General features: G+C 47.3%; 11 protein-coding genes across 11 annotated transcripts; 6 read left to right on the top strand and 5 right to left on the bottom strand.

Moving 5' to 3' along the window:
• Positions 1-75: 75 nt before the first annotated feature.
• KUCA_T00004505001 (uncharacterized protein) lies at positions 76-2,156 on the top strand (the record flags this gene model as incomplete). The annotated part of the gene is made up of 2 exons (XM_022601247.1): positions 76-187; positions 238-2,156. 2 exons carry the CDS (start codon positions 76-78, stop codon positions 2,154-2,156), a joined length of 2,031 nt encoding a protein of 676 aa, XP_022460512.1.
• A 141-nt stretch (positions 2,157-2,297) lies between these two features.
• KUCA_T00004504001 (uncharacterized protein) lies at positions 2,298-4,733 on the bottom strand (the record flags this gene model as incomplete). Its single annotated transcript, XM_022601246.1, has 1 exon — positions 2,298-4,733. One exon carries the CDS (start codon positions 4,731-4,733, stop codon positions 2,298-2,300), a length of 2,436 nt encoding a protein of 811 aa, XP_022460511.1.
• A 618-nt stretch (positions 4,734-5,351) lies between these two features.
• On the top strand, positions 5,352-6,005 carry KUCA_T00004503001 (uncharacterized protein; the record flags this gene model as incomplete). The annotated part of the gene is made up of 1 exon (XM_022601245.1): positions 5,352-6,005. The coding sequence occupies one exon, from the start codon at positions 5,352-5,354 to the stop codon at positions 6,003-6,005; it is 654 nt and encodes a 217-aa protein (XP_022460510.1).
• An 81-nt stretch (positions 6,006-6,086) lies between these two features.
• Positions 6,087-7,121, bottom strand: KUCA_T00004502001 (uncharacterized protein; the record flags this gene model as incomplete). The annotated part of the gene is made up of 1 exon (XM_022601244.1): positions 6,087-7,121. The coding sequence occupies one exon, from the start codon at positions 7,119-7,121 to the stop codon at positions 6,087-6,089; it is 1,035 nt and encodes a 344-aa protein (XP_022460509.1).
• A 276-nt stretch (positions 7,122-7,397) lies between these two features.
• On the top strand, positions 7,398-8,171 carry KUCA_T00004501001 (uncharacterized protein; the record flags this gene model as incomplete). The annotated part of the gene is made up of 1 exon (XM_022601243.1): positions 7,398-8,171. The coding sequence occupies one exon, from the start codon at positions 7,398-7,400 to the stop codon at positions 8,169-8,171; it is 774 nt and encodes a 257-aa protein (XP_022460508.1).
• Positions 8,172-8,624: 453 nt separating this feature from the next.
• KUCA_T00004500001 (uncharacterized protein) lies at positions 8,625-9,803 on the top strand (the record flags this gene model as incomplete). Its single annotated transcript, XM_022601242.1, has 1 exon — positions 8,625-9,803. The coding sequence occupies one exon, from the start codon at positions 8,625-8,627 to the stop codon at positions 9,801-9,803; it is 1,179 nt and encodes a 392-aa protein (XP_022460507.1).
• Positions 9,804-10,173: 370 nt separating this feature from the next.
• Positions 10,174-11,586, bottom strand: KUCA_T00004499001 (uncharacterized protein; the record flags this gene model as incomplete). Its single annotated transcript, XM_022601239.1, has 1 exon — positions 10,174-11,586. One exon carries the CDS (start codon positions 11,584-11,586, stop codon positions 10,174-10,176), a length of 1,413 nt encoding a protein of 470 aa, XP_022460506.1.
• Positions 11,587-12,272: 686 nt separating this feature from the next.
• Positions 12,273-12,915, bottom strand: KUCA_T00004498001 (uncharacterized protein; the record flags this gene model as incomplete). The annotated part of the gene is made up of 2 exons (XM_022601238.1): positions 12,273-12,755; positions 12,895-12,915. 2 exons carry the CDS (start codon positions 12,913-12,915, stop codon positions 12,273-12,275), a joined length of 504 nt encoding a protein of 167 aa, XP_022460505.1.
• Positions 12,916-13,076: 161 nt separating this feature from the next.
• Positions 13,077-13,971, top strand: KUCA_T00004497001 (uncharacterized protein; the record flags this gene model as incomplete). Its single annotated transcript, XM_022601237.1, has 3 exons — positions 13,077-13,161; positions 13,266-13,280; positions 13,370-13,971. The coding sequence occupies 3 exons, from the start codon at positions 13,077-13,079 to the stop codon at positions 13,969-13,971; spliced, it is 702 nt and encodes a 233-aa protein (XP_022460504.1).
• A 352-nt stretch (positions 13,972-14,323) lies between these two features.
• On the bottom strand, positions 14,324-14,653 carry KUCA_T00004496001 (uncharacterized protein; the record flags this gene model as incomplete). Its single annotated transcript, XM_022601236.1, has 1 exon — positions 14,324-14,653. One exon carries the CDS (start codon positions 14,651-14,653, stop codon positions 14,324-14,326), a length of 330 nt encoding a protein of 109 aa, XP_022460503.1.
• Positions 14,654-15,790: 1,137 nt separating this feature from the next.
• KUCA_T00004495001 (uncharacterized protein) lies at positions 15,791-17,728 on the top strand (the record flags this gene model as incomplete). Its single annotated transcript, XM_022601235.1, has 1 exon — positions 15,791-17,728. The coding sequence occupies one exon, from the start codon at positions 15,791-15,793 to the stop codon at positions 17,726-17,728; it is 1,938 nt and encodes a 645-aa protein (XP_022460502.1).
• Positions 17,729-17,763: the final 35 nt, after the last annotated feature.

The following is a 17,763-nucleotide window of genomic DNA, read 5'->3' as shown; positions in this document are numbered from 1 at the left end:
AGTCGTGGATCACCTAAAAACTACAACAAAATGGGCGTCTTTCATTGGACGTTGTGACAACGGGACAATCACGTGATGAATCCTTGTCTTGAAGGGTATGCCTCACTGAACAAGCAGATTAAACAAGACAGGAAACTTCGCATAATCGGCCTCTTTCTCAGTGTAAACGGCCACGTATTGAGCGCTAGTGAGTGAATTTTATCGTTGAGCCTATCAAATACATACTAACTTTTCTAGTGAGCGCGTTTGCAGCTGTGAGTACCGCCATAGAGCTGAACGATAGCGATGAGAACGACGAGGTGACGTATCAGCCGTTTTCGAGCGATGATGAGGCTGAAATGGACCAGGAGTTCGAAAATTTTGGCATACCACCTGGTACTTCGTTACAGGATATCTCCAACAAGCAAGAATCTGTTCCAGTGCGAACGAATCCGGCTATTACAGGCTCAAAGTTCAGACCAGACGACGACAATCTCGTCTATGGTGAGAATGAGATTACAGTTGGGCTCAAGAACTACGAGTATCTGATCATAAAGGGTCAGTACAGTCTTACCATTCAGCGGGGTGCTGTTGAAATTGATTCGGTACTGTTTCACGCTAGTGAAACTCCCGTTAAGATATGCTCACCCTCTCTCACGAGTCTTCCAATGATAGCCTCGGCCCAGGTGACTGACCGTTCTTTGGTAAATGATCAGAGAACGAGCGAGAACGAGCATTTGTTCAGCTCGGATTATAAGAGTGTACTGAAAATTTCGAACTGGAAGACTGGTCTGGAAGGCATTGGTGAGCTGTATCCGCCATTGAAGAACATATTGCCTTTGGAAATACCGTCTGATTTCGACCCAAACTCATCTCACGCTGTTTTGGGCTACTCTTTTGAAATTGTATTTGCAGATAGTGGTTATACAGGCGTGTCTTTGCCGAAGACCTGGAAGACTATTCGATCAGAGCTCACTGAAGGGGTCTGTGAGGATAGGAATCCCACGCGTGTATTTGTCCTTGGAACAAAGAATAGTGGTAAGTCGACATTTGTGCGATTTCTTTTGAACAGTATCACTTCGAATGAACAAAATGTGGTTATCTTGGATTTGGATCCTGGACAGCCCGAATACTCTCCTTCCGAGACTATATCGCTTACTGAACAGACTGTCCCAATATTCGGACTGAATCTCAAACAATTCAGCCAAACTCTCAAAACAGACGAATGCCATTATATCGGGTTCAGTTCTCCACAGAGAGACCCAGATACGTACCTGGAAGCAGTTTCCAAGCTGTGTCTAACCTATGAGAGCAGGTATGCTTCCAGAAATCTGCCGCTTTTAGTGAACATTCCAGGCTGGGTGAAAGGATTTGGGGTGAAGCTACTTGAAAGACTATCGCAGCTGATAAATCCCACACATACGGTTTATTTGCATTCGTCATCATCGGAACTGGACAGAGAACTGGATGATGTCTCTTTCGGAAAGATGATGAAGGCTCCTGGTATCTTTGCACCTGCTGGATACTCAGCTAGTCAAAGGAGACATTTCAACACTCTTGCGTATCTCCACACGTTAGGAGGATGCAAATTCAATATGTCGCCTCTAATCACCTCCCCTCCATACTCCATCTCGTACTCCACGAGTCTGGCCGGAGCAGGACTGTACGACCAGAAACTCGGAGCAATTGGAGTTTTGGATGGAGCAGGACTAAACCACGAAGATCTGCAGTTGTGTATAGAGGCAACTGTGGTGGGACTGTACAGCGTTTCATTGGAGGAGTTTGCGTCTCTGATCCCTACTATGGTCCAAACCCATGCGAGCTTTCCGAATTACCTGAACGATACTTCTCAGTTATACACCAATGCACATACACTCAAGTTCCTGGGACTTGGACTCGTTCATTCAATGGACACTGATAGAAAACTTTTGAACATATACACACCAGTTGCTGCCAAAACGCTCTCAAGTCCGGAGACCAAGATTGTCATCATAAGGGGACGGTCGGAGGTGCCGGTTCAAGAGATTGCTCCCAGAGATGTGGTTTTGAAGTACAACAAGAAGCGCAAGAAGGCCAAGAGCGAAAACTTGGGTCTCCCCTACATTTCGCTCAGTCGAACCGAGGGAAAGGGTGTCAAGTCGTTGAATGTCAGACGAAACATAGTGAGAAGAAGGTAATACCAGTACGAAGTAAGACACGAGGTAAGGCGTTTTAAGTGAAGCTCGAAATTTTCCAATTGCTCTGTTCAGTCTATATGGCAAGGCCCATCAGGCCCCAACCTATCTATAACAACCAATGTTATACTTAATGTACACTTATCAAACTCCAATCTGATCAACACTGCTGTTATTCGGATCCTCCGTTTTCGACCAGCCCAGTCTTTTATTCAAACGCTCGTATTTCATCCGATCTTTATCGCTGACACTAGGCTTCACATTGGACAATGCCAACAGCAAATCATCACCAGTCACGAATATCTTGGAATGATCCTCGTCCTGAATATTGGCCTCGTCCGGAACAACACCTCGGAAAAACCGTTTTTTCAACGCAACCACACCGGCCTCTCTGACCAAAGAACTGAGATCTGCTCCAGAGAAGTTCCTGCAACGCTCGTCATGAGCCACCAATGCCAAATCGAAATTTGGATCAACAGGTGTACCGTTGGAGCGAATGAGAGTAGTCAGAATTTCCAGACGTTCATCAGGTGAAGGTAATTCAATATAGAGACTCTTATCGAGTCTTCCTGGTCTCAACATGGCAGGGTCAATCATATCCGGTCTATTGGTAGCACCGATCACGAACACACCGTTTCTGTCGTTCAAGCCGTCTAGCTCGGTCAGAAGAGTATTCACAACTCTTGAACTGGATTCACTAAGAGAAGCATCACGTCTTGGAACCAAGGCATCTAATTCGTCAAAGAAAATCACACACGGAACCGATGCCCGTGCTCGCGTGAAAACTTGTCTGACGGCCCTTTCAGATTCACCCACATACTTGTTCAGCAACTCGGGGCCCTTCACGGAAATGAAGTTTGCCTTCGACTCATTGGCAACAGCCTTTGCTAAGAGCGTTTTACCGCAACCAGGAGGCCCCCACATCAAGACTCCTGCTGGTGCCGTGATACCCACTCTTTCATAGATCTTGGGGTGTTTGATTGGCTGAACAATGGCCATGTGAAGCTCCATTCTAACATTGGAAAGAGCACCCACACTGGCCCACGTAACGTCTGGGACTGTTGCGAAACCTTCACGCTTTGCGGTGGGCTGGATAGTTGGCAATGCTGTGAGGAAGTCTTCCTGCTGGATAGCCAGAGGCTCCAATTGTTCCGGTGTTAACGGAGAAGGATGCATTGTCAGAAACCTCTGTATAGTTGAAATTTCACCGGGAATAACGCTGTTTGATCCGTCAATCTCCATTCCGTCTTCCTGGGCAAGAATCTGCTCCACCTGACTCAGACTGCCAAATATACGCTTCAGTGCTGCAATACCAGCTGCCGTTACCAAGGACTTGAGATCGGCCCCGACATAGCCTGGAGTCATCCGGGCGATTGCCACAAGGTCGAATTCACCACTGACCTTAATTCCCTGCATCATCGAGGCGAGGATATGGAATCTCGCGGTCTCGCTGGGCACGTTCACACAGATCTCACGATCAAACCGTCCAGCCCGTCTCAAAGCTGCGTCCAAAGAATCTGGTCTGTTTGTAGCACCAATGACAATTACGGGCTTACCGTCAGTTTTGTCCAACGAGAGCTCGTCCATGCACGTGAGCAACTGTGAAACGATCCGTCTCTCCATCTCACGCTGGGCACCTCCATCACGCTTCGGGGTGATTGCGTCAATTTCGTCGAGGAAAATTAAGCATGGTGCAATGGACTTAGCCTCATCAAAGATCTCACGAACTTTCTTTTCACTTTCACCGGACATTCCACTCACCACAGAAGGTGCACTGAGTGAGATGAACGGAACCTGAAGTTCACCAGCGAGAGCATTCGCAATCGTGGTTTTTCCACAACCAGGCGGACCATGAAGAAGAACTCCTCTAGGTGGTTGCAGTCCCATTGAGATGTTGATTTCCGGATGCAGTATAGGCATTCCCACGATCTCCATGAGCTGCGAAATCACATCGTCAAGACCACCAAGCGACTTGAGCGTAAGACTAGGAGGGGTCCGGTCTTTCTCTGGCTTTATACGCTTCGACCCACTGGATTTGGACTCTTTAGAACGCTTCTTGCTTTTCTTCCCGTCTTCGTCCGCTTTCGGCACCTCTGTGGATTCCGATGGCTCCTGTTCTGGTTTGGTTTCGCCCAGCGTCCATAGATTCACCACACTCTTGTTCATTACATTGGTGTCTTTCACTTCCATGAGATTTTCATCAATAAGAAGTCTTTCAGCATCACTCTCATCTTCGTCTCCAATTCTTGCCTCTATTCCGAGACTTTTCATCTCTTCAATTTCCTCTTCCTTCAGCACTTTCCAAGTGCGCTCTATAGAAGCTCTCATATGCTCATCCTTCATCCGCACAAACGACTTGTCCTTAAACCGACAATATGCTACGATCTCGTCATATTTGAGGTCCTTAGCCAACGCAATGTTGTCGTAAGGATCATAAGTCTCCTGGCCCGAGACATCTGAGACGGTCTGTTGTTTGGCAGCTGACTGCTCATTCAGCAGGTCCACGATCAGATTCAACACCTTGTTGTCTAGCTCGCGAGATATGGAGCCCTTCTTAGAGCCCTTTCCCGGCTTTGCCATGTCTTTTAAACTCTGGGAATTCCTGATCACAGTCTGGTGCTGTCTTAGGTGTGTAGAAGGCCTTCTGTGAGTGCAGGAAAAAAAAAGTATTTGGGGGCGTGGACCGCCAAATTAGCTATCTCTAAAGGTACAGGGCTCGTAATATGCATAGAGGTGGTCCTGCTCTTTGAGGTCATTTGCGGTGTGATTAAGGTATTTTATTTGCTGAATGTGTTTGTATACTTGAAATAAATTAGAAACCAATCTTAACTCTGCAAGCCGTCGCGGTGTGCGTTGATTTCACGTCTTTGGCAGTGCCGTGGCAGTGACATCAGAAGAGGACAGGAAAGGGTCTCAATTTTCACCCAAAAACCCTGGGTTTTGTCTGAAAACGCGTGGGAAAACAAAAACACTGCTCATATAGCTTATCTCTAGTATATTCCCCATAAATACAGTCTAGGTCCGTACATAATACACCCAACGCAACCCCTTCGACTTGCGGGACTTTGGTCGTGCATCTATCAAACTTCACGCTATCAGGATTCAGCCTATCTCCCTGCGTGAGGTCAGGACAAGGGTGCTGTTCTCTTTGGTTAAACGGCCACATTACACACTTGTTTCCAGGCACAATTTCCACACATGGGTAACGCACCATCTAGCGGAAAGCCGCCCAAAGTGACGTCACAGGACAGGGCCATTCTGCAGCTGAAGCTACAGCGAGACAAGCTGAACAGGTCGCAGCAACGGATTGCGGCGGTGGTGAAGAGGGAAGAACAGATCGCACGCGAATGTGTGGCAAAGGGAAACCGGCAACGGGCTCTATTAGCATTGCGCAAGAAGAAGCACCAGGAATCGATGCTTGGGCAAGTACAATCACAGGCAGACACTCTAGAGCAACTTATTGGCACAATAGAGTTCAAGCTGATCGAGAAAGATGTAATATACGGGCTTGAACAGGGCAATAAGGTATTGAAGCAGCTGAATCAGGAGACTAGTCTTGATCGTGTTGAGAAGATTTTGGATGATACAGAAGAAGGAATACGGTACCAACAGGAAGTGAGCGATCTGTTGGGAGAGGCCATGACTCAGGGAGAGGAGGATGAAGTTGAAGAGGAGCTCGAGCGCATGGCAAGAGAAGCCGAGGCGGAGAAGTTTCCAAAAGTCGCAGAAAGTCCGCTTCTACCAGACGCTCCATCTACAGTTATATCGGAGGCAGGGCAAGAGGAGGCTCCAGTTCATGCTCCAGAGACAGAGCCAGAGCCAGCACCAAGGCACGGGCCCATCGCTGCTTGAATTTCATTGGCATTTCAATTCCATTCTCTTTTTCGTGTTCCTATGTACAATTAGAATGTTAGATACCCTCAAACTTCCACACTAGTTGGCATCTTCAGATAGCCAGTCCAAAAACTCTGGGGTGAAATAGCTGATGATGAGTCTCGCACCAGCCCTCAGGAAGCCGTAATGGGACTCGTACGCAATGGACTTCAAGTCAACAACATTCTTGGAAGCAGCTGCATGCAACATGGCATACTCTCCACTCACCTGGTAAACACAGAGAGGATAATCCTGGCAAAGACGAGAAGCATCGGCAACCACATCCAGATAGAAAGTGGATGGCTTGACGATAATACCATCGGTTCCCTCTGAGACATCACGCAACAGAGCACGGTGAGCAAGCCCCTTTCCACCACTAGGCAACTGGTAACATTTGCGATCACCATGCGAAGGTGCCGAACAAGCAGCATCGCGGAATGGTCCGTACAGGTTGCCGCTAAACTTCGCTGCATACGACATCAAGAACGTCTTGTGGGCCAACCCGGCGTCCACCAGTCCGCGCTTAATTTCGAGAATACGCCCATCAATCATATCTGAAGGCGCAACCGAGTTTGCTCCAGCGCGAGCGTAGTTAACAGCAACAGCAGCAATTCTCCGCACAGATAATTCACGGTTGATAGTGCCGTCTTCGTAGAGAATTCCGCAATGACCATGGGAGGTGTACTCGCACAAACACACGTCACACATGATGTAGAGGTCCGGGAAATTCGCTCTTAGAGCTTTGATGGCCGAAATGACAGGGCCCTCGGGGTCATCCGCAGCTGTTCCTTCTGGATCTTTGACTCCTTCCTTAAGTGGAACACCAAAGAGGATCACGGCTCTCAAGCCTTTTTCCACCAGAGGCTTCAGATAAGGAATCAACTTGTTGACTCCGAATCTGCTGATGTTTGGCAATGATGGGATTGGGGTCTCTTCATCGGCATCATCGGTAATGAACAGTGGGAAGATAAACATGTTCTTCGTTAGTTGTCTCTCGTGCTGCCACTCCCTGCTGAGCGGGTGGTTGTAGCCACCAGCCAGGATGGAGCCTATATCTGTTTCGTGGGCCTTGAGGTATTCTGCAGTGTGAACCATGGTGGAATTAAGGGATGCTGTGAAGAAGAAAGTGAGGTATAATGGAGAATGACTAACTTTTATGTTGATATCTCGCACCGGAAGCGGAAGGCATATGCGAGGTTGTGCGCGATCCAAAATAAATTTGAGTAGTGCACCAATCAAGATATTGTCTAAGAGAGGCGCGTAGACGGAGACGTGTAGCAGATAGGTGCACAGATATTTGTATACTGATTGTTTCTCTCAACAGAGGTCTTCTATTTTTGATCACCCTTTTCAGAACTACAACTTTTCAACATGGCAGTCCCTTTTCCCGATCTGGACCCTTATGAGGTTCTCGCAGTGGCAAAGGAAGACCCTCCTGCCACAATCAAAAAGGCATACTACAAAAAGTGTCTGAAACACCACCCGGACAAGATAGCAGAGGCTACCGAGTCAGACAAGACCGCTTTTGAGCGCGTACAATTTGCATATCTTGTTCTCTCAGATGCGTCCAGGCGACAACAGTATGACCGGACAGGTTCGCTGGAGCAGCACGACATTGAAAGCGACATAAACTGGAAGGATCTGTTTGATTCGCTGAGGCAGGACGTCGAGATCACCGAGCAATTGATTGAACAAGACAAGAAGGCATACCGGGATGGAGACGAAGAGATAGAGGACATTCTGCAGGCTATGGAGTATTACAATGGAGACTTCCCCAAGTTGTTCGAGGCGATTCCTCATCTCGAATTCTCAGAAAAAGAAGAGAAGCGTGTGTTTGCAATTGTGACTGACTTAGTCGCGAATGGAGATCTCGAGAGCAATTCCAAATGGAAAAATTACCAGAAATCCAGAAAGCAACAGATCCGCAAACTTTTGAAGGCCACCGACAAAGAGGCCGCGGAAGCAGAGGAGATGTTAAAGGAGATCAAGGCCAAGCGCAAGATTGCAGATGGCGAGGACTCGCTCAAAGCGATGATTCAAAGCAAAAATCGGGGGGCCTCTGGCTTCGAGGCGCAGATCGATCGGTTGGTTAGCAAGTACGAGAATGAGGCTAAGCAGAAGAAGAAGAGGAAGGTGAAGAAGTGAAGAAGTGAAGTAGAAAAAGGAGCTGTTTTTGAGATGACGGAGTGGATTTCCGTGAGCAGTGTATGTGTATATGAACATTGTATTTGTTTCACAGGTATGTGGAGACAATTAAATGTAGACTTAGATGCAGACATAGAAATTTCACTCTGGGGATATCTCGACGCCCAGGATTGTTTCATGAAATCACCCTTCACACCCATATAGGCCTAATTTAGCCACTTTCTCATTTACTTTTGCAAACACTAGTTTTTCTTTTTCTTTCCTCAATTTTCTTAATATCCCCATATATTAACCATCTTTTGTCCACATCCCACGCATCCCACGCATTCAATACGTGCACCAACCACCCCCGCAAACTTACCCGATGCGGTCCCAATTGCCGGTAGTATTTAACTGTCGGAGCCATCCGCTCTTTTTCCACACCGACCACAACCAATATAAATCTATCTCACAATGGCATTTATCGACATTCCATCTTCCACACAGGAAGCCCACAAGCTCACACTTATTCCGGGACCAATTGAGTTCACCGACGCCGTTCTGGCAGCAAATGCCTATCCAGCTCAGGCTCATACAGGACCAGACTTTGTCGCTGTATTCCAAAGCGCCTTGAAGAACACCCGCAAGCTGTTCAAGTCCACGGACCCCGATGCCCAACCACTGGTGATCTCCGCTTCCGGAACTCTCGGATGGGAGATTGTTGGGTCCAACTTTTTGACCGAGAACGAACGTGTTCTGCTCCTCTCGACGGGATTCTTCTCTGATGCATTTGCCGACTGTCTTAAGGTCTTTACTGACCGTGTGGATGTGTTGCCAGCACCACTTGGTGATGTTGTATCCTTCAGCAAGGTTGAAGATGCGCTGAAGAAGGCTGTTGATGACAAAGAGCCATATGCCGTGATCACCATCACCCATGTGGATACTTCTTCTGGTGTACTTATGGACGTCGAAAAGTACGCAGAGCTCGTCAAAAGGGTCTCACCAACGACCCTGATTATCGTTGATGGTGTTTGCTCGGTTGCAGTTGAAACTCTCGAGTTTGACAAGTGGGGACTGGACTACGTGCTCACTGCCTCCCAGAAAGGTGTCGATGTTCCACCTGGTCTTTCTATCTCATTCGCGTCCAAGCGTGCACTGGAGAAGGCTAAGACTGTTAAGCCAAGGACTTATTACTCGAACTTGCAGAAGTGGATTCCAATCATGAAGGCATACGAGTCTGGTGCAGGTGCTTACTTTGCTACACCTCCAGTTCAGTTGATTCACGCTCTTGATGTTTCTCTCAAGGAGATCGTTCCAGATCTAGATGCTCGTATCGCCAAGAATGCGGTCGTAGCTGAAAAACTCAGATCCAACCTTGACTCCATCGGGATCAAGTGTCTGGCCAAGCCGGGTGTTGGAGCCCACGGAGTGTCTGGCTACTACTTTCCAGAGTCCATCAACGGACCAGCATTTTTGAAGAGTGTTGGTGCCAGAGGCATTCAATTGGCAACCGGTATTTACAAGGGTATTAAGGATGACTACTTCCGTATCGGACACATGGGTGTCTCTGCCTTGGGCGAGGGAAGACGTGATCTTGAGATATGCTTTGAGGTTATCCAGGAGGCATTGAAGGAGAATGGGTACAGTTCTTAAATGTTATTGGCAAGATTTGGAAGCATTGGAGACTTTTGGAAGGAAGAAACTCGGCCTGAAACCTGGTCCAAGACTTGATCGAAGACGTGACCGAGGACATCACTTCCAACACTTGTTCACGATATTGTCAGTTTAGCTGCGCATTAAATAGTTCTTTCAAATTAAAAGATTTGGTCATATAAACTGAATTAGAATTGAGTGTCATGTGATATTGTAGGAAGCTCATTTGCTGATCGCTAACTTGAAATCAGAGACTTGAAAATTTCCCAGAGCACCATAAGTCGCTAAAACTTGCCAAAAAAGCTCAAATTTACGGCTTATCTGCTACTTCCCCGAAACATACTGAATCACAACTAAAATTTTATTACTCCTAAACAGAAAGAGGAAACTGGCCAGCCCACTCGGAAATCTCCGACTTGAGTTGGGTCAACTCCTCAGAACCTTCAACAATCTTCTTCTTAAAGTCCTTGAGCTTGTTGGCCTCGGTTGGAAGCTCGGACTGAACACGCTTGGCGATCTTGACAGCCTGGTCGATGTAGTCCACAATCTTGACAAAGTCCTCTTGCGAGGCACCACGAGTAGTCATGGCTGGAGCCCCAATACGCACTCCACCGGGAACAAGAGCAGACTTGTCACCTGGAATAGAGTTCTTGTTGAGCGCAATGTTAATGTTCTCGCAGACGGTCTCAATACGAGCACCGTCGATTCCCTTGTCACGCAGAGATACCAAAACCATGTGGGAGTCGGTACCGTCACTCACGAGCTTGTAGCCACGAGTCTTGAACTCAGCTTCAAGAGTCTTTGCGTTCTTCAAAACCTGCTCCTGGTACTCCTTGAACTCTGGAGTGTGGGCCTGCTTCAAGGCAGTGGCCAGAGCAGCAATGGTGTGGTTGTGAGGACCACCTTGGTGTCCTGGGAAAACCGAGAAGTTGATAGGGTTCTCGAGATCGTAGTACACTTCCTTACCGGTCTTTGGGTTCACTGAACGAACACCCTTGCGGAAAAAGATCATTGCACCTCTTGGACCACGAAGAGACTTGTGGGTAGTGGTGGTGACGATGTCGGCATACTCGAATGGAGAAGGAATAACGCCAGCGGCAATCAGACCAGAAATGTGGGCCATGTCCACGACGAGGTAGGCTCCCACCTTATCGGCAATCTCGCGCATTCTCTTGTAGTCGATGAGACGGCAGTAGGCAGAGGTACCAGCAACGAGCACCTTGGGTCTGTAGAGAATGGCAGTCTTCTCAAGCATATCGTAGTCGATAATTCCAGTCTCGAGGTCAACCCTGTAAGGCATGGTCTCGAAATATGTGGAAACTGCAGAAATTTTTCTTGTGTCAGTCTGGTAACCGTGCGACAGATGACCTCCATGGGGAAGATCCAGTCCCATCAATCTGTCGTGTGGCTTCATAATAGCCTGGTAAACTTGCAAGTTAGCTGGTGATCCCGAAAGAGTCTGGACATTGACTCCCCATTTGTCGGCCTCCACGTTGAACGCGGTCAAAGCACGGGCCTGGCAAAGAAGTTCCATGCGGTCAATGTGCTCATTACCACCGTAGTAACGCGCGCCAGGGTAACCCTCCGAGTACTTGTTACACATGGGGGTTCCCAAAGCGTCAAACACGGAGGTTGAGGTGAAATTTTCAGAAGCAATCAGAACAATCGAGTGTCTCTGTCTGTCAATCTCATCCTTGATGATGGACTCGACCTCGGGGTCGGTCTCTGTGAGATGGGCAGAGACCATCTTTCTGTGCTCGGCGGAGAGCGCGTCGTGGGACATTGTGAGTATAAGATGTAGATCCTGGTAGCTAGAGGGGCTTTCAACAAGTTCGATATTCGGACTGGAAGTGCTTCAAACTGGGGAGTCTTCAGCCCTTTATAAAGAACCAAAATGTAATTTTCCAGATTTTGGTGTGACTCTGCCTGCATGTGGGTCGTGTGCGGGAGAGAGTCACGGTTTTTGGAGAGTTGTGGTTTAACGGCTTTGTGTATGAAAAGTGAGTGAAAAATAATTGCAAATAGCTTTAGATTAGGGTGATAATGATTTATTTATGGCCATCTGGTAACCATTTGTGAGTGGTGAAACAATGGCGTTGAAATGTTGAATTGCGGGTCATGTATATGATCTATAGAAAACTGGTGTTGGGTAGGCATATCAATTTGTGAAGATAGCAGCTTAATGCTTTAGTATAATCTTATACCATATACTTATTGTGACACTATTATGCTATGATTTGAAGATTTTGGAATTTTATGATCTCCTTTTCGAATCGGTCCATAGTATTCCCAGTATAATCTCACTAAGCGACTGAATCAATAGTTTTTCATACAATGGCAGATTAGCTCCACTACTTCACGCTCCACTCATACGGCAAATTATGTATTTTTCATAAGATATACAATACGATATAGTACCTCTTCCACGTGGACCGCGCCACACACACAGCTCTCCTCTTTCCACACGCCTTAACGGTAAGACTTTTGGAATCTGGCACGGGCACCACGACCACCAAACTTCTTTGGCTCCATTCTTCTTGGGTCAGCAACCAACAGGGTTCTGTCGTAAGTGGTGAAAACCTTCTTGAGCTCGTTCTTGGTAGCCTCATCGACGTACTTCTGGGTGTAGGCAACGAGACCCTTGGCAATGGCCTGTCTAATGGCGTAGACCTGGGAGACGTGTCCACCACCGGTGACCTTGATTCTGATGTCGATGTGTGCGAATTTGTCAAGGCCAACAAGCAGAAGTGGCTCGTACACCTTGTGTCTCAGGATTTCTGGCTCGACAAGGGTGATTGGGGAACCGTTGATCTTGATGAGGCCTCTGCCGGCCTTGACGTGGGCAACGGCTGTGGCGTTTCTCTTCTTACCGAAGGTCTGGGAAGGGTTAGTACTGGAATTTGGATCAATGTATAGAAGGAGCTGAGCAGTTTGAGCCAAATATCTGGAAGACTGTAAGACTTATGGGGTCTTCACCTCAGAGCACTTATGGCGTCTTTGCTTATGTCTTTGAACATTCCTCTCGAGGCTCCGTAAGACACCCCAGGACGTTACAAAACAGCCCGCGTTCAACAACAGTAATATAACATACCTGAACAGATGGAGAAGACATGATGAAGATGATACTTTGTGAATCCGATGTTGAAAGAGGAGTGGAAGCCTGCGTGAAGATGAAAAGTTGAACGCAGGATAAAAATTGGGAGGTGCCCTCCCTCGAAATCGGCTGTGACTGTGACTTCCGTTTGGGGAAATTTCAAGGTATTGTGATTACGCATGGCACAGTTCAACATTTACACAGACAATAGAAACATGGGCGAAAAGTGCGTGCTTCCACCATTATTTGGCAACATCTCAGAGTGTACCAACCAACGAACAAATCCCTCCCAAACGACAAACCTGGTGAAAAAAATTCGGCTTTCTTTGACGGTATCACACATTCCTGGTAACTACATACACATCAAGATTGTTATAAAATGGGTATGTGATTATTCAGTCTAGCGGAGGCGATGAAGAGATTGTCGTCATACGATTTACCCACTCCGATTCAATACTAACTTTGACCCCAGCTATCTCCAAGAATCTCCCACTCTTAAAGAACCATTTCAGAAAGCACTGGCAAGAACGTGTCCGTGTCCACTTGGACCAGGCCGGTAAGAAGGCTTCTAGACGTCAAGCTAGAGCTGCCAAGAGTGCTAGACTGGCTCCTAAGCCAATCGACTCTTTGAGACCTATCGTCAGAGCCCCAACCATCAAGTACAACAGAAAGGTCAGAGAAGGTAAGGGTTTCTCCCTTGCTGAGCTCAAGGCTGTCGGACTCTCCGCCAAGTACGCTAGAACCGTTGGAATTGCTGTCGACCACAGACGTCAGAACAGATCCGAGGAGGGATTCAAGGTTAACGTTGACAGACTCACCGAGTACAAGTCTAAGCTGATTGTCTTTGGAAAGGCCACCCCAGCTGCCGAGTACAAGGCCGTTGAGCAGATCATCACTCCAGCTGCCTTCCCAGTTGTCCAGCCAGTTGTTGACGTGACCCCAAGAGCCGTTGTTGTTCCAGAGCAGACCGCCTACAGAACCTTGCGTCTGGCCAAGTCCGACAAGAAGTACAAGGGTGTCAGAGCGAAGCGTGCTGCCGAGAAGGCCGAAGCCGAAGCTGACAAGAAGAAATAAGCGTAGAACTTAATAGTTTTTGCCTTTTGGATGTCATTAAAATAATTGTTATTATACTCTGTAGTAAAATATCTAGGCTGGCAAGGTTGAGCTATACCGTAAATGGGCCCTAAATGAGCTTCATAATGCCGGTACTTAACGCTACCTAAAATTTCGTGCTTCCTATGCCAAAGTCTTCCCTTTTCCTAGCTAATAAGACCATACCTATTGGCTCATGACAGCCTTACGATACTACACGCTGATAGTCAAAGAGAATTGCAGTTGCTATACATTGTAGGCCTAATCAGTACCCTGTGTTTCACCACACATCCCTTCACACCTCCTTTCTAAATTTGACATCATGATAATTCGCTTAGTCGAACAAACCGAATCCCATGTCGTCGTCGGATTCCTCCTTCTCCTCAACCTTCTCCTCCTCAGCCTCCTCAGCGGCGGCAGAGCCAGCAGCAGCACCGGCAGCACCGGCGGCAGCACCAGCAGCTGGAGCAGCGCTGAAGTTGAAGAAGAACTCCTTGAGGTCCTTGCCGTCCAAAGCCTTGGCGAACAAAGTGGTCCAGATCTTGTCGACCTGGACGTTGGCCTTCTCGGTCAAGGTGGCCAGGTTGTCGGCGCTGATCTCAATGTCAGAGTCGGCCAAGATCAGGGAGGCGTATGCCAATGAAGTTTCAACGGAGGCAGACATATTTGAATCTAGAGAATAATCAGTTTAAGCAAGTGCAGACTATTTCTTCGTGAGCTTCTTTATAGGACACTCTTATGGTTGTCAGCTTGACAAATTCTCTTTTCTCAGCGGGCATGAGATGAAGGGCGTGTGAAACACAAATGACAACCACGTGATACAAATGAGGGCAACACGGACCTGAACCAGCTGTAGTGCGGCTCATAACGCTGCGGCTTACGTGTTATCGCTTCAATGTCTGTTTAAGAACGTTTATGGCGTCCCGGCAAGTTCTCGGATAAGTACAATACTTCAAACTGGGTAAAGCTATGTTCAGAGAAAATTGATGCGCTACTCTTTCAAGAATATACCGTTCTAGCGGCTATGAAACTGAGGGTTTGCATGGGGCTATTACCCCGGATGTTGGTTCTTGGTATAGTGGCCCTCATATATCGATTACGGGTCCCTCAAACCTCAAGTAATCGCTGCAAATAAAGACTGTGGCAAATTGTGCATTTTAAGGCCAAGTTGTCTTTCTAAACAAGAATCGAACACCTTATTGAAACCAGCAAATTTAACAATGAATGCTTGTCGTGCCCACATACACTGCATTGGCACTGAACGTGCACCACCTCCCCAGAGGCCCAGACTCGGTTCTAAGAGACCAAATTTGTCTTAGTGATTCGCTTATACCCGAAAGAATTTCAAAATCCTCTGCTAGCCTCAAAAATCACCGATTGTTCCAAATTTGGTAATGTGGTGACCCCACACAGCACGTGGGTCGATTAAGCCGCGCGGCAGATACGGCAGATACCCTCCAAGTCGATACAACCATGGCAGAGTTTTGCAAATGTTTATGCCCAATATGGCAATTCAGTTGGTTTGATTGAGATGTTTTGAGCCACCCCACTATCAACTGACCCCTTTCGGTCTACACGTGCGATGTACAGCTAGCAATCGCTCTTTTGGATATACGAAGACGCACGAGGTACATCAGGCTCATTCTCGAGGGATTTTAAAGACCCAAAACGGGTGATTCAAGGCTCAATATGTTGCCCATTTGGAATATCAGTTTGCATAAAAGCCAGAATATTGTATATATATATATCGGCACTGGTGCCGGAGCTGGTGGTCTGACAATGGTTCAACCCCAGATAGACAATGGTGAGCTACAGAAGCCTGTTGGCTGCCGCAATCGCGGTCACAACTTCATCAGCATCTTTTGTTCCTGACAACCTTTCTGCGGATGATCCAGTGAGCTCTATCAGCATTGACGGTATTGACTTTGTATACGAGGGATTAGTTGGTTATGGTGCTCTTTCAGGCAGCACTGTTGACAAGTTTGGAGACACCATTTCGATTGGATCCTCGCTTAAGATTCAGAAGAACACAATCACCACCTCGAAGGATTCAGACGGAAACTTGGTGTATTCCTTCACTGTATACGGATTACCAGACAGAGGCTGGAATACCAATGGAACTCTCAATTTTGCCAACCGCCTCTACAAGTTGGGAGTAACATTTACTCCAGCCTCCTCATCCTCGGATCAGAACATTGTGTGGAATTATGAGGACTCTATTCTTCTTCGTGATCCGAGCGGAACTGTGATGTCTGGACTAGACTGTAACTCTACAATTGATTTCGATGGGTTCCCTGACCTGCCAGCCGTGAGATATAGCGGCGACGGTTTTGGTGGTGCTGGAGGCGGTGGGTATACCGTCTGTCTTGATTCCGAGGCTGTAGAGCTTATTGGTGGTGATATCGAAAATGGCTTCTGGATCAGCGATGAGTACGGACCTTATTCCTACAGGTTTGGCGGGGACGGTATCCTTCAAGCAGCTTTCCAGCCACCAAGTGCGTTCTTGCCGAGAAGGAAGAGCGCAATCTCCTTCTCTGCAGATTCTGCCCCAATATATGATCCATCGCTGGACTCTGGTGATACTGACTCTGGAAGAGTGGATAATCAGGGTTTTGAGGGCATGACCATCTCACCAGACGCCAAGTACGGTTATCTGCTGATACAGTCTGCCTTGACTCAAGATGGTGGTGACTCGAAAACCTCCAACAATAACGCTAGAATGATTAAGTACGATCTCTCGACTCTCGAAGCTGTTGCAGAGTACGTTTTGGAACTGCCAACCTTCACTGATCCAACGAAGAAGGCCAGTGCTAACCCGCGCACAGCAGCCCAATCTGAGATTTTATACCTGGCTGACGACAAGTTTTTGGTTTTAGCCCGTGACTCTGGTCATGGAAGAGCCCAGGATGACACAACTTCAATCTACCGCAAGATTTGTGTCTACGGACTATCGAATGCTTCTGACATCCTCGGACTTTATGACGGAGCCACGGACTCAATTGCTCCATCTGGCAATCTTATTGACTCAATTACTCCAGCTGTATGCCATCCTCTAGTTGACATTAACGATGCTAACGAGTTAACTAAATTTGGTCTACACAACGGAGGTGATGACAACGAGTTTTTGTTGAATGAGAAATGGGAGTCTATGGACGTTTTCCCAGTAGAAGGAACCACTGACGAATTTTATCTGCTGATTGCTTCTGATGATGACTTCATCACGCAGAACGGTTTCATGAATTTTGGAAGGTTCCCTTACGCTGACTCTACTGGTGCTAATCTTGACAGTCAATCGTTGATCTTTAAAGTGAAACTTCCAACTTTGGAACACAACATCACCAACACGACCTCGACCACTTCGGCTTCCACCTCTATTTATCCTATGTCTACGTTCAGCAGTATCTACTCTGCTGGCTATGGAAATCATACTTTAACCACATTGAGCTCAGACAGTCAATCCGAATCCACTTCTTTGCTGGTTACGACCGTTACCACCGTCGTCCCATGCTCCACAAACCCTGCTGGAGCAGTCTCTTACACCGAGTCCACCGAGGTTTTGACTATTACCTGCACCACTAACAAGTGTGTCTTGCCTGAGTCTAGCTCGAGCTCGAGCTCAATCTCTGGATCCAGCTACACATCTCCAGCAACTGTGAGCGAAATCCAAACCAACGGCGGTGCTATCGAGAAAACATCTCTTTTTGCGGTTTTGTCGTTTGTGCTGTTTTTGTTTATTTAGACCCAAAAGTACTCCTGGACTCTTTGATATCAAGC

Source organism: Kuraishia capsulata, genomic scaffold (assembly GCF_000576695.1).
Source record: "Kuraishia capsulata CBS 1993 genomic scaffold, Kuraishia_capsulata_scaffold_5, whole genome shotgun sequence".
Taxonomy (NCBI): Eukaryota; Fungi; Ascomycota; class Pichiomycetes; order Pichiales; family Pichiaceae; genus Kuraishia; species Kuraishia capsulata.
This window is presented reverse-complemented; position numbering and strand designations above follow the sequence as displayed.